The sequence below is a fragment of the Alligator mississippiensis genome, chromosome 2 (genome assembly GCF_030867095.1).
Source record: "Alligator mississippiensis isolate rAllMis1 chromosome 2, rAllMis1, whole genome shotgun sequence".
In the NCBI taxonomy this organism is placed as follows: domain Eukaryota; kingdom Metazoa; phylum Chordata; order Crocodylia; family Alligatoridae; genus Alligator; species Alligator mississippiensis.
Genome location: NC_081825.1, coordinates 282,390,494 through 282,404,689, shown reverse-complemented (window position 1 = coordinate 282,404,689; position 14,196 = coordinate 282,390,494). Strand labels below are relative to the sequence as shown.

The window sequence follows — 14,196 nt, the reverse complement described above, 5'->3', positions numbered from 1 at the left end:
CATATATAACCCTCACCTGCTCTCCTCACCACCCTCTCCCCTCTGATTTTCTTACTGCTGTCAGATTTTCTCACAGTTCTTCCAAATGGACCAGAGGATCACACTATGGCTAAGTACAGTTAGTCAAAAAGCCCGAGGCTGAATTAATTCAGTCTTTGCAGGTTAGTCTAAGCTGTAAAGACTGAACTAATAAGCAAATGAGTAAACAATCACTTTTGATTCAGGAAATGCAGCCACATACCTGCAGTGGCTCAAGCCAGAAGCCAAGGGGAGGAGGGGTGATTCAAAAGCACGACTCTCTGGCACTTAGTCACCCTGGGCTGTGTGCTTGCTTCCTCTTTCTGCTGTCCCCAAAGTCTCTGGGATTTGCAGTCCACAATCACAGTAACAAACTCTGCAGGATTACTCATCACTTCCTCTTCCTGCTTCTAGGTGCACCTGGGATTTATAGTCCACAGTTGCAGCCAGTACTAAGTAAGCCAGCAGGGCAGGGTAGCTCTGTTCCCAGGGGAAGGTGAGTTTAATCCCCTTCCCTGGCCCCAGGTGGGGTTTGCCTAGTAGGCCCAATGAGCCAGCCCTCACTGCTCCAGCTAGGCAGCAGAGGGGCAGGGCCAGCCCTACTCTCTGGAGCCCAGGGTTGCAAAGCATACTGGAATGCTGGGGGACTCCAATTTAACTTGAACTAGGAAGGGGTCTTGGACAGAAGTTTCATAAACTGGTTTGACTAAAATCAGTTAAGTCTAATACTATATTCAACCAGGTTTATCTTAAAATCAGTTTTGGCCATTTTGAAACTGGTTTATATGCAGTGACCTTCTGTTCTGTTACAGGTTTAAATAGGTTTATGTGTAACTTCTGTCCCTAGCTTATTATGTCCAACATGGTTTTGGACTCAACATCTACCTCATCTAGTCCGTTGCATACACAAGCTCTTAGGGTAGGGTAGAGGAGAAGGGGAGTGAGGGGGGACTGACAGAACTCAAGCAGAGGAGGTCTTCTGACTCGCTACAGCCAGTCCTATCACCCTCAGTCTTCCTGTAGATGTTCCCAGTCCTAATTAGCATGCCACACTTTGTTGTAAGAGTAATCTGGAAGGTATCTTACCTCTGCAGTAGGCAGAAGGAACTTGATAACCATGTCCTGCTGGACCAGTGGGGCCCTGGTGCTCAGTGAATCCCAGGTGATCTTGTCTTGCTTGTAATTTATACAGGTTGATTCAAGAATCCAGCCCATTCTAGTCTCTCTCTCTCTCTGAGTCATAAAAAAAAAACAGGGCTGGAGGAGACCTCACAAGGTCATCTAGTCCAGCCCCTGCTCAAGGCAAGCTCATCCCTGACTATATATCTGCTAAATTTTACAGCCTCCTCACCCTTATGCACACACAGGATCCATCCAACATTACATTTTCACTTACTCATTAGACCAACAGACCACAACCATCTCCCACCTGAGACAAAACCAATAGTAAAAAGCCCCCTAAGCCCCACTGCTTATATAACTCAAACAACATAGGGCTGAAATAAGACACATGGACTTTCTCAGAGAATACATTCTCCTCTTTCTTTCTGTTCTTCCTACTCTCAGAAAGACATGGTTCATCCAGATTATTTTATATCCTCCTGAAGTAGCTCCAGCAATATCCACTTGCATTAAAGGCAGCACGAAACACAGTAACTACAGCTGAAGGGTTTGCAGGTCAGTGCCTGTTGGCTATGGCCAGCTTCAGGAAACAAGGATAAGTTTGAATTACTTCCTTGATTTACAGAGAGTTAAGTTTGAATTAATATTAATTTTCTACTTCCTGGTTTGCAGAAGTTTGAGTTTTGGTGAATTCAGTATTCTAGAAGGATGCAAAATAATGCAGTAACAAAGATCTCTGTCAGTGAATTTAGATAGCACCAATGCTGTCAACAATAATCAATAAGAGTCCTGACGAATAATACCTTAGTGTTTCTTTTCCTTTCTTAAACCCAGAAGCCCATAACAAGGTCACACAAGCATCATCACCATTTTATAGCTGAGCATACTGAAGCACCACACAAATGACTGGAGTGAGTTGTCCAAGGCTACCTCGTGAAACAGTGGCAGAATTGCAGCCTTGCATCAGTGAAGTTTATTTGAAGATTAACAGTACTAACGCAAGGTGCAGCTTTGTGATTAACTCTCTTTATGGAATGGACTTGCACTGGTGCTGCTGCACAGCTGACTAAAAATGAGACAAACCCCTATTATGGACAAAGCCTAGGTTACAGGGTATCACTGAGGACAAGCTTCCCTTTCACCTATTCTGTCTTTGATAATGGACAACCAGATCCTGCTCTTGGTGATGTTTTATACTGGTATAATTAGAAGCAGCTTCTAGTCTTAGTTCTCTCTCTTGCACATGACTGTGGCAATTATAGCGTTCATTAGGAAGCCCTTGGGTTTTTATCTTAGCCAAAACAACCTTGTTCCCTAACAGAGGAACTCAGGAAGGGGAAGAAGGCATGTCTTTGGCCTACCACAGTCTTTTCTCTTTGAAAATGCAATGTCTGAAAATCTTCAGTCTGGTCTCAGTAGGGAGCCATTTTAACCAAGGTTTATATTCTAATAACGTCTATAGCAGGTGGATTCTGCATGCAGTTGGTTTTAACTCTTTATGACCCTTTGGCTGCTTTTGATATTGTGGATAATAGGTTGCTTCTAAAATGCTTCATGCACAGAGATGCCTTTGCAGGGTTGTTTCTGACAAGTTTTCATTCATAGATCTCAGCAGGGTTTGCTTATTACCGTAAACCTATTTCTGATGTGGTTCCTGTGAAATACTGATTCCTGGAGCTCTAAATCACACACTTTTCCCCATCTATGGCCTGATCAGAGTGGTCCTAGATCTTAACAGTCACAAGGAACACTTAGTACACATTATCTGTCTGTATGGCTATCATTTGGGAGGCACAGTCATTATTCTGGTACCCATGGTGTCAGCTGCTGTACCAATACAAGAAAACTAAAGATGGCAGTTGAATCAAAGACCCTGCAGTTGAAATAGCAGAGGTGGTAGGAAGCTGAATACCTGTCTCTGAAACTTCGTTTTGACAGACTGAGATTTTTTTTTCTAAACAACATACATATATTTGTTTGGACCCTGTTGAATAATGTCCTTAAGGTTTTAAATGTTCCTTTTGATGTTTTTGTTGCATTTTTATGTTGGTATATTTTTTAAATTTCTAAATTAAATGTTTTGTCCAAACAGAAGGTTCTTAAAATGTGATGACATAGATACATGCCAATGCAACAAATCAAGAATTTCCTGGCAGAAAAACAGTCCACTGGTAGGATTTTCACTAGCTCTCCTATGTAATATTTGTCAGGTTTGATTTCTTTCATTGCCAAGTCATATTTTATGGTGAGATACTCATCATCAACAGCACCTACTGGTTTATGAATGGTATTAAGGGCTTTCAGCAGCTGAAAGAAATAAGCCACTGATGTATTTTCTAACTTACACAATTCTCTGGTGGTCTTCTTGCTTGCTGAAGTTGGCTGCCCTGGTAATAGCACTTACATAGTGTTTTTCATGTGTAGTAATCATAAGCATTTGGTAAAGTTGAGAGCTCTTCTACAGACGCTGATTAGCAGAGAGGTTAAATGGCTTTTCTGGAAGCATTCAAGCGAGCCAATAGCAGAACCAAGACCAGAACCTATTGGACGACACCGACAATGAGTCATGCTGCTTTTTGAGCTGAGCAATTCTGCAACAGTATTTTTCTTCAAAATATGCATGTGATATTAGCTGGCATTATTAACTTTAATCCTTCAGGAATACTTTTATACAGTGGCTGTTGTTCTGCAGATTAATTTTAAATGTGGTTGGCTGTGCAATAAGGAAAGCTAGGCAACAGCAATGCCAAATATACAGGTCTTTTCAGAGAACTACTATACAGGCTCAACTAGCCAACATTCAGGGCCAATTTCTCTGCTCTACCAACTTGAACAGAGTTGTATTCATATTAAATAGCTAAGAATTCAATCCTCCAAGCCAATTTCCCAAGCATAGAAAGATTTAAACTGGTTTTCTTTAACCCTTATTGTCTAAGGGGTTTGGCCTAGAACTTCACGCATCTAAGCATGGTCCAACATGTTCTCACCTGACCTGGGCCATGATGTGGGAAACCTCAGTGCACAAAGTACTGGCTTTTTTGGGTAGGGTTGAGAAGCTATCATTTCACTCTCAGAGACCAGAAAACCCAAGAGAACTAGGAGATTCCAAGAAATTCCAATCCAATTCTAAGAGATTCATCTGTATTGAGCAGTTGGCGAAACATAAGAAAGGCAGCTCATAAGCCCCTTTTAGCCCAGGAAACTGACAGTACTAAGTTTATATCACAGATTGCCCCTCCTGGTATACATGGAGTATGTGTAGAGGTTGCGCTTAGATCAGCCGAAGTGGGATTAATTCGATATAACTGCTGCACTATACATAGCGGGAGGAATTTAGATCGAGCAAAAAATAGCCATCCCAGTCTAACTAGTTCACCTGAGCATGTGCGGTATGTAGACTGGGGTAACCTGTGCCTGATCTATCAAATGGAGCACAGCCCTGAAGCATCCAGGCTATGGACAGACATTACACATAAACCAGTTTAAGTGGTCAGAAACTGGTTTAAACCTGTAATAGAACATAAGTTCAGTGCATACAAGCCAATTTCAAAATGGCTAAAACTGGTTTAAGATAAACCTGGTTGAATGTAGTATCAGACTTAACTGATTTGGGTCAAGCCAGTTCATGCAATGTCTGTCCCAGACCACTTCCTTGTTTAAGTTAAACCAGAGTCCCCCAGCATCTTAGATGCTTTGCAGCCTTGGGCTGGGCTGGGCTGTGCTCTCTGCTCCAGAGAAAAGGACTGGCCCTGCCCCACTGCTCCCTAGCTGGAGCTCCAGCAGAGACTGCAGGCACAGCAAGGTCTGCCTGGCTTCCCTCTGCTCCCCCCCACCCTTTCACTGCTCACTGCTCAAGCATGGATTTCTCCCACCCATCTCCCACAGCACAGACCCCAGCCCTACAGACCCTAGGTATGTGGTATGCTAACTAATGCTGAGAGGCGTGTGTGTGTGTGTGTGTGTGTGTGTGTGTGTGTGTGTGTGTGTGTGTGTGTGTGTGTGTGTGTGAGAGAGATTTCACTGGGACAGGCAGACAGAACAGTGTCTGCTTAGGGCTTTTTGGAGCTAATCAACAGATCAGCTGGTAATGTCCCTCTATTCCTTCCTTGGAAAAAAGCTGTTTAAAAAGAGCTTGAACTAATGAGAGAGGCTTTTGTTTTGTTGATGGGCTGATAATCGCTGTGTTATCAGCTCCCTGCTGTCTCCCGCGCCTGTCAGGTTTGCAGAGACAGTATAAAGAAGCAGGTAGAGGGAGACTGAAAAGCTCAGTATCATCAACAGATTCATGCATACCTCCCCTTTGCCTCAGAGTGCTAGCCTGGGGCTGGGATCTGGCAACATTCCCACCCCTTGAGCAGTGAGCAGGGAAAAACCTGGGAACATTCAGGCTAGGGTGGGGGTTTAAACCCTGCCCTCATCAGAGGTCCTTCTGGGGCCTGGCCACACCCCCCCTCAGCTCAGCACTGTGGAAGGGATGGGAGGGCTGCTCTAGCACTCCCTGGCTTCTAGCCTGAGCCACTGCAGGCATGTACCTGCATTTCCTCAGTCCAGAGGGAATGTCTTTACAGTTGCAAACTGATTCTTTCTAGGCAAATTAGATTAACCTGCAAAGATTGAATCAATTCAGGCTCAGGCTTTTTGAATGTCTGTCCCTAGCCCCAGTGTATATACGCTATTAGGTATGAGTCTGCTGCCCATGGCACAAACTCTACCAGTTATGCCTCTGCCCTAAATACCCCATGCAGGCTGACTGTATAGTGTGTGTCAAGACCCTGAGACTGCCTCTAGGAAGCACCCACATTTTGAAAAGCTGCCCACAACCTCTCTCACATGGCTACATGTACATTTTTAGGCTTTGAGAAACATCACTGTTAACTGATCTGAGGAAATATTTAGCTGGCTGTTCAAGAATGCTCTGCATTTAATATGTCTTCTTTGGTCCGCTAAAAGAAGAAGAAATAGAAAAAGTTTGAGGAAACCAGAGGTGAAAACTGTGCTAGACTTCCCAGGCCCCTGATGCTTGCTGCAGAACTAGCTAAGTCAATTCTATTTCTTCCATTTTTAGCAGTATCTTAGTAAATGAAAGATAAAATAAGTATAAGTGAGCTTCCCTGAATCTGAATTGTTGTGCTCCCTCAGGCAATAGAAGTTGTACCTCACCACAGCTGAATACTTCAGGCCTACAACAGAATGGCTTATGCACAAATACCTAGCAATGGGGTAGTCAAAATGACTCTGTATGATGACACAGCTTCTGACGTGGGAAATAAGTGAACAGACATGTTAAGGCCCTTTGTTCAACTTTACAGGGTTTATCTGAAGTCAGAGTAACTGTGGTAAGAACCAGAACCATTATGACTCATATGTTCCTAATCAAAATACTGAGTGTATGAAACGCTGTTCAGATGTATGGAGACTGAACAATGTCTTCCTACAAAAGAAAAATAATACACACAAGGGGAAGCACTTAAATAATTGATGTGCTTTGCTTTTATCTGCATGTAGGAATGACAGTAAATCTATGTACCTAGCGCTAATGGATAGCATCAGTATGTCAATAGTTGCTGATGAGTAAGAAACAGAAGTAAGTGATCTTGTCCTGAACTGATTATTCTTTCTTTCTTTATCTATCAGTGGCACAATAGTTTTGGAAAATTAATTATATAAAAATGTAAATATTCTGTTCATTAATGGATCATTTTGATCTTAGCACTTTATTGAACACAACCAAGGTTTTGGTAGAAAAGAGCCCAAAATTGTTAAGGCCTTGTAGCCCCTTGTTTCATCATCTGACAGTTTTGCAGCCCCTGTGCTACAATAAGACAAAAACCTCTTTCTGCATCCAGTTGTAATCCAAACATTTAACTCTCTGTTCTAAACTATTAAAAGAGTGCAATTGTTCTGAATCTAATGTGGAAGACAATCTTCTGTGTAACAAAGGTGAAAACATAATATTTCACCCTGAAAAGGTGCCTAATCATTTCTAATTCTTAAGCCTGAGTTTTCTCATTAAGTGAAATTCCTTGTTCAAAAGTTATATTGGCCAGTTCATACCCAGCTATTTAAATCAAAAGGTCAGATGCAGCAATTTCCTCTGAATTGCTTATCTGATCAGAACAATTATGCAGCTGTTCCTACTACATTTTTGTGTAGGCTGAAAGCAGCAGAGACATTTTGGTGTTCTTCTACTGTAACTACAAACTTCAGTTCTCAGGACTTTTTATGAGACACTGCACAGAGGCGCTCTCTCTCTCTCTCTATATATAACACAAATATTCTAATGTGACTAGACAATACAGTGCTATTTAAAGTGTGTTAATATATATACACACATATATGCATACATACGTATATCTGTAAACTCTCTGCTATAAATAGGTCACTATTGTCTAGCCACGTTACAACATTAGTCCTATAGATTAGTATAACAATGTGGTTGCAAATGCCCAGTCTAGCCAAATTCAACATTAATCTTTACGATACAAAGCTGAATGCTGGCCTCAGTTACACCATTCAGAACTTAGTGGAATCACTAGGGTGGTTTTTGCCTTACTGGATATGAATCATATTACTCCAGAGTTTTCTGTTGATATTTTAAACCCCTATTTATGAAACTTTTATTGGTCAAGTTTCAATCTTCCAAACAGTTGGTAGAAAAGATGCAACCATCAAGATAATTGTTTGATCTCAAAGTCCCTTCACATAAAGCTAACTGTCAGCAACTGAGTCAAGAAAAATAGTTTCATAGCCACATATAGTGCAGTACTGATACTCATATGTGTACACATACTCTAGAAGACCACTTGTGGCCCTGGTGGAGTCTGTGGGTGTGTCTACACTGTCTCTGCGCCATGCATGACATCAGTGTCATGAATTACAGCCTGCTTATTTGCTCCCACTCTGTACATGCCAAATGAAAGGGAGGTGCCAGGAGAGTGGTACTGGGTTTAAGCTAATCAGTGCACGTGGGCCTGACAGTACATCTTGCATGTGTGCCAAACAGTGGTAATAGTACTTTTCTTGGGCTGTAGCATGAGCAGAATGGATGTGCTCCATTTCCCTGGAGCTCTCCCCAGCACTGTCAGAGATGGTGCGGACATGCCCTGCAGGTTTGGCTGCCACTAAGTTATTTCTGCCGGTATTAGGAACATTGAGAAGAGCACAGGTCAGTTGTGCTACCTGGCACAGGAGGCAGTGAGTGGTCTGGAAACACTGCCAAGGTCCTCTCTAAGCAATTGGAGGAGGGAAGAATACAAAGGGGATGGAGAAGAAACTGAACCTTCTGCTCTGGAAATGTTGGCAATTTACAGATCTGCACCCAGGTCCAAACTTCAGTTAATCTCTGCTATTTATTTCTTCCCTCATTCAGCAGCCTGCCCTCCCTCCTCCAAGCACATCCATCAACAATTTTCTGCAAAGAAAACATTCTGGGCCCTTTCAATTGCCAAGGTAATTGAGATATAAGAAGCTTTTGCATCCATCATGCTATGTTTGCTCAATATCAGTTTCATCATTAATATCAGATGCCAGCTAAATATTGTCACTGTCATCCTGAAATATCTCACCCCCAACTCAGAGTGCTTAACAAGCAAACAGAGGTCAAGCCATTAAAGTCAAGGCCAACTCTGCTGAGAAAGGGAAGCTATTCTGGTCACCAGATCAACCCTTCGAAAAAAGTAAGCAAAAAAATAATCTACATAGGCTACTGTCCTGCCTTTAGACAATGTTCATGATGACTATCTCCTGGCAAAGGCACTTGCACAGAACAGCTTACTCTGCACTACATAATTGATTGTTTTTCACTGTGCTCTTAAGATTTTTTTTCTCCAATAAAATGGAAACAGAGAGAAGACAGAGAGGTTGCTTCTCCTCTATCACCAGTTTCAAACCAAGGGCCCTGTCTTTGATGCGCTACCTTCCCAAGCCAGTCAAACAAAGTTATTCCACTATAAATATGAAAAGACAAATGCTCGGCAAAATAAAAGAGGTGTTTTTAAATGGGCCATGTCTTCGTATATTGAAAGCCTTGGCACAGATTTGCTCCTCAGTCTCCACAAGGATTTCCTTTCATGCAGACGATCTAGTGAATGTTTATAGTATGTATGGAAGTGAAATGAGGGGGAAAAAGCCAGGAAATGTACTCTTACCACATAACTGGGTCTCTTCTGTGGGAAAGTTTGACATATCCAGCCATATCTGCCAGCGAATGACTGCTTCTTAGCTGTAGGCACTTTATTTATTTATGTGCAAAGCACTTTATTTTGGAAATACAGTGCACAGAGTATGCATTTTCTTTCAGCTAAGAATTCATCTTTAATACACACATCTGTCTTTTCCGCAACCCCCTTGTCATTTGAAAAGGTTTATGCGTGTGTTTACACACTGCATAGACAGCAGAGTTGTTTCAGCAGCCCTTCCCAGAAATTCTTGTTTAGCAGCTCCAGAAAACAATTTCTGATTCTATCACTTCTACAGAATCAGTCACTTCAGACCATTTCCCTGAATAGCTGAAATCATCCTCTTGATTTATTCTTCATGCCTTTATTTAAATAAAAGAAAAAACTTTGTAGGCTCTCACCCAATAACCGCTACCCGAGAACATGTCATAACTAAAAGCATGTAGGAACTATGTTGATTACATGTGGTTTTTTCCCCTGCTATGGCTCTGACTGCCTTCAAAACCAAGCGGGTTCGCATGTGACTTTGCAATCTGAGAATGTGAACTGGTCGGCAGGACACTGTGGTAAATATAAATCTGGCACTTACCCACAGGCAGTCCCTCGCAGTCTGACATCATGTGAAAAGAAGTTCTCCTCAACGGTACTTAGGAAAACCACGGGAAAATACAAACTCAGTTTCTCCTGTTAGTGAAGGCAGGGGTAAAAAAGAACTAACCATTTATAGCTATCCTTCTCCTGTACTCGACATCTACCCGCTCTGAGAGTTGGAGCAACAATCCTGCCTCTGCCTTCTCATTATGGGATATAAAGATAAGAATGTGCTTTTGTGCCAAAAGAGCATGCTATTGGTGGATAAATTTGTTGTCATCCCTCCCCTTCACAGGAGTTTCCTCTTTAATGTCACAGAGGCACATTACCCTATTTGAAAGGCCATAGAATATTTATGAAACAGCTTTTAAGAGCTTAGCTGAAAATCTGCACTGAACAAACTGACTAATTGTGATGTGGTGAAGTCTGTGGTAGGGGCTGCAGTGCCAGGACATTCCTGGGTCTCCAGTAAGCATGTGGGGCAGCAAGTTAGCATTGTTTTCCAGATACATGGGGGAGCTGTGGCCTTGGTAATCTATAGATCTAGACACATGGAGACTGAATGGAAAGAAATGGTCCTGAACAGTCCTGTATTTAACCTCACCCCTCATTTCATGCAAATATCTTGAACTCTTGGTTCAGAGATGATACCTTTTATTAGACCAGCTAAGAAATTGCAAAAAAACCCGTCTTTTTCTGCAAGCTTCCGGGCTTACGTGCCCTTCTTTAGGCTCAGGGAAAATTAAAGATGGTAAAAAGTCCCCATAGGTAGGAAATAAATTTCATTTTTGCATTTTTTTTTTCATTTGATGAAGGGCATGTAAGCCCGAAAGCTTGCAGAAAAAGACAATTTTTTTTGCAATGTCTTAGTTCGTCTCATAAAAGGTATCATCTCTGAACCAAGAGTTCTAGATTTTTGCATCTCTTTTTGTCTCAGGGCAACACAGCTACCAAATGCATCCCTGTCTCATTTCATGAGATTCTAAGCTCTATGGATGAGATGACTTTGTTCCTGCTTATCCCCTTCATCCTGCTGGGGAACTCCTGCTATAGGGAAACATGCTTGATACGTGAGGCATACTGTAGTCTGGCAAAGCAGACCCAACCCTGAGGCTACTTTCACTTCCATCAGTGCCAAACTAGCCCCTAGTTGCTAGTTTAGAGGAAGAAGGTAAAGTGACAGAAAACAACTGATACTCCACCCCCGGGGCATGCTGAGTGCAGCTCAGACGCATCATCTATTCTGTTACATGTGTACCACTGTTAGCGATGCAGAGTAAGGCACTGTGACCGAGAAGGCCGAGCAGGAACCTTTCCCCACTGACTGAGATGCAGGAACACTAAATGATTTGCCTAAAATCACAAGTCATGAGCTGCAGAGAAAGGAACTGGATCCAAGCCCTAGCTAAAGAGCTCTCTAACCACAGGACTGCCTTTTCTCCATCCCTTCTTGTTCTAATGGATTCCCCTGCTTTAATGAGGAGTATCCCTGGACTCTGGCGAATGTTTGAATTGTGGAGAGATGTTTTAAGTGCCCCAACTGTAGACAGCATATTTTAAAATGTTCTTTTTTAATCCTTGCATTATTTGTATTGCTGTAACATACCCTCAGATCACTTTGGACTTAGGACACATTTTAAAATTGTATTGGCTGCTCTCTTAAATTCACACTTTGGTATTGGCATGTGAACAAGATGTTGTAAGGTAAGTGAGGGCGCCAACATACAGTATGACAGCTACTCCATGGTGGCTGCTTGAGTATACACTCTTACCCTGTGGCAAACTTGAGGTTAGCTTACCCCACTGTCACTGTGGGGAAAGCCATCTTGCATTTGCCTCAGGGTGCAAGTGTGCACACAGGCAGTTACTGGGAAGTAGCTGATGTGCTGTAAGTTCGTATTTTACCTTACGTCACAGCAGCTTGTCTGTGCTGCCATACCCTGAGGCACCTTGGAAAAAAAATGGCTCAGTTTTCATTCATGTCAGCAGTAATTGTTCATAGTCAGCACCTCTGAAAGTCAAACTGCTTTTATTCAGGTACTTAATTTTAGGCACCCTGATTTGAAAACGTTGGCCTAGACTTCTTGTATGATCTGATTTTTTTTCCTTCTAACAAAGATACTCATCTTTACTCATTTTACCATAATAATTTTGTTAGTATTTTCCTGTCAGCCACCAGTGGAGCATGGCTTATGTGCTATTCAGGGTATGAGGCTGGTAAGTAAGAAGCTAAAATAGCCGCAAATGCAGAGAGCTACATGTTCAAGGTAATTTACTGTATTTTTCTCTACTGTATACTTTTTAATGTTATAAATTTGGAATGCATGCTTTACTGTCAACTTTTCACATTAAAACTTTCATGATTTGGTATGTTTCACTTATATAAAAGCTTCAAGTGCATATCAAACATCAAGGGAAATACTGGTATTGTATTATTTGGGAAATGGTGTGTGCCACTGTATAAAGACTGCAGGCTAGATCTTCAGCTGGTGAAATAGCTCCATTGATTAGCATTAGCTGATAATATGGCCCATGCAGCAGCATATTGGATAGACTTCAGGAATCAGAGCGCAGGTTACATGTCTTGATACCAAACCGTGTTAGGGCTCCTTAGTGTTCCCTCATTCATTTTTTTGCATGGAATTTCCAATTTCCTACACTTTATTTTTAAGGAATTTAACAAAATAATAACCACAGGAGTTTCATTCTGAAGTCAGTTACTTTGTTTACAGTTAGAGATATTTGGGATCAGTGTAGAGTTATTTGGATGCCGCCAGATTGCCCTGTACCCAGCATCTCAGGAGGCCTTTTGCCATCTCTTTTGCTACCCTCCTGAAACATCCCATCCTGAAAACAGAAATAGACATAGGAGATGAGTCCTTCCTTGTTATTTAATTGGAGTGACTGATGGCTGAATGTATCTAGAAATGACGAGGAATCCAAGAGGATTGCAAAAGGCCAAGCCCATCCATGGGATGGCTCTGTGCCTCCACATAGCCTCTAGATCAGGCGTTGGCAACCATTGGCACGTGTGCCATTAATGGCACGTGGAGACATTTTTCCCGAAACTGGGAGGCATGCAAGAAAATTGTTTAATTTTTTTTTTTTTAAGTTGCTGCTCTGGGTTCTCCCATGTAGCCACAAGTCCAAGCACCGCGGCAGGCACCGAGGCAGAGCCTGTGTGCTGTACTGCCCCTGCCCCTTGCTCCCAGGCTGCGCCCTCCAGCCCGGCTGACCCCTGGAGGGAGCTGTGGGTGGACAGGGCTGGGGCTGAGGCAGGGGCAGGTGGTGTACAGAGTCGCTGCCCTGGAGGCTTCCAGTGGGTGGCAGAGCCTTGTGCTCAGGCAAGCAGACACCCTGTCCTACCTGGGTGGGGAAGCACTAGAGTGCCGAGTGCAGGGTCTGGGCATCATGGAAAGAGGCACCGTGGGCAAGCCAGCCCAGTTGGGCCCTTAGGAAGGCAGGGGCTGGGAAGGAAGTGTGGGCTGCCCCGGGGCTCTGCGGGTTTGAGCTGTGGTGGGCGGGCAGGTGGGGGGTGCCCAGTGGCACCTATGGTGGGGCCTGGCCCAGCCCGTGCAGCTTCTCAGGGATGGGCTGCAGCCACCCTGTGCATGTGGGGATGCTGCCTGGCTGGGGCAGGACGCCGGGCTCAGGGGTCTTCCAGCTCTGGGATCAGCCTCCCTGCATGCTGGGCACAGTGCAAACAGGGCAGAGCCATCCCTGGGGCAAGGGCCTGGCCACAGGAGCCCCCTGGACACTGGGAACAGCCACCGTGTCTGCCCCAGCCTGCCAGGGCTCTGGCCTTGCCCACCCATAGCTCCCTTCAAGGGGCCAGGGCCAGGACAGGCACTGCATAGAGCTGCTGTGCTACGGGGTCCCAGCCAGCTCAGCCCTAAGCGGCAGCTGTTCCCAGAGCCCAGGGGAAACAGCTTGTGGCTGCAGCTCCCACTCACACTGTACCTGGCATGCATAGAGACCAAGCAGGGAGCGCCCTGAACCCAGCATCCTGTCCCAGCCAGGCAGCATCCCTTTGCAGGCAGGGTGGCTGCGCCCCATCCCCATGGAGCTGCGTGGTCTGACTGGGCCCCACCTCCAGTGGTGCTGGGCCCCAACACTGTGGCCTGAGTCTTCAGAGCCTTGGGGCAGCCCCCACTCCCCGCCTGACCCCCACTCTCCTCCGACTGCAGCCCTCCCAAGGGCCTGGCCAGGCCAACCTGCCCACGATCACTCCCCTGGTGCCTGCTGCTCCCTGCTCCTCTCTCCCCCCTCATCACAACATGCTTAACAA

General features: G+C 44.0%; 1 protein-coding gene across 2 annotated transcripts in view; it reads right to left on the bottom strand.

Moving 5' to 3' along the window:
- EML1 (EMAP like 1) overlaps positions 1-10,055 on the bottom strand; it is a 207,099-nt gene extending 197,044 nt beyond the window's left edge. Inside the window, exon 1 of one of the 2 annotated variants that reach the window (XM_019481598.2) lies at positions 10,036-10,055. Coding sequence is in view for 1 of the 2 variants with exons in the window: in XM_019481597.2 (XP_019337142.1) it covers positions 9,907-9,937 (31 nt within the window). In the remaining variant the exon portion in view is untranslated. The other variant, XM_019481597.2, reaches the window with a different exon arrangement.
- Positions 10,056-14,196: the final 4,141 nt, after the last annotated feature.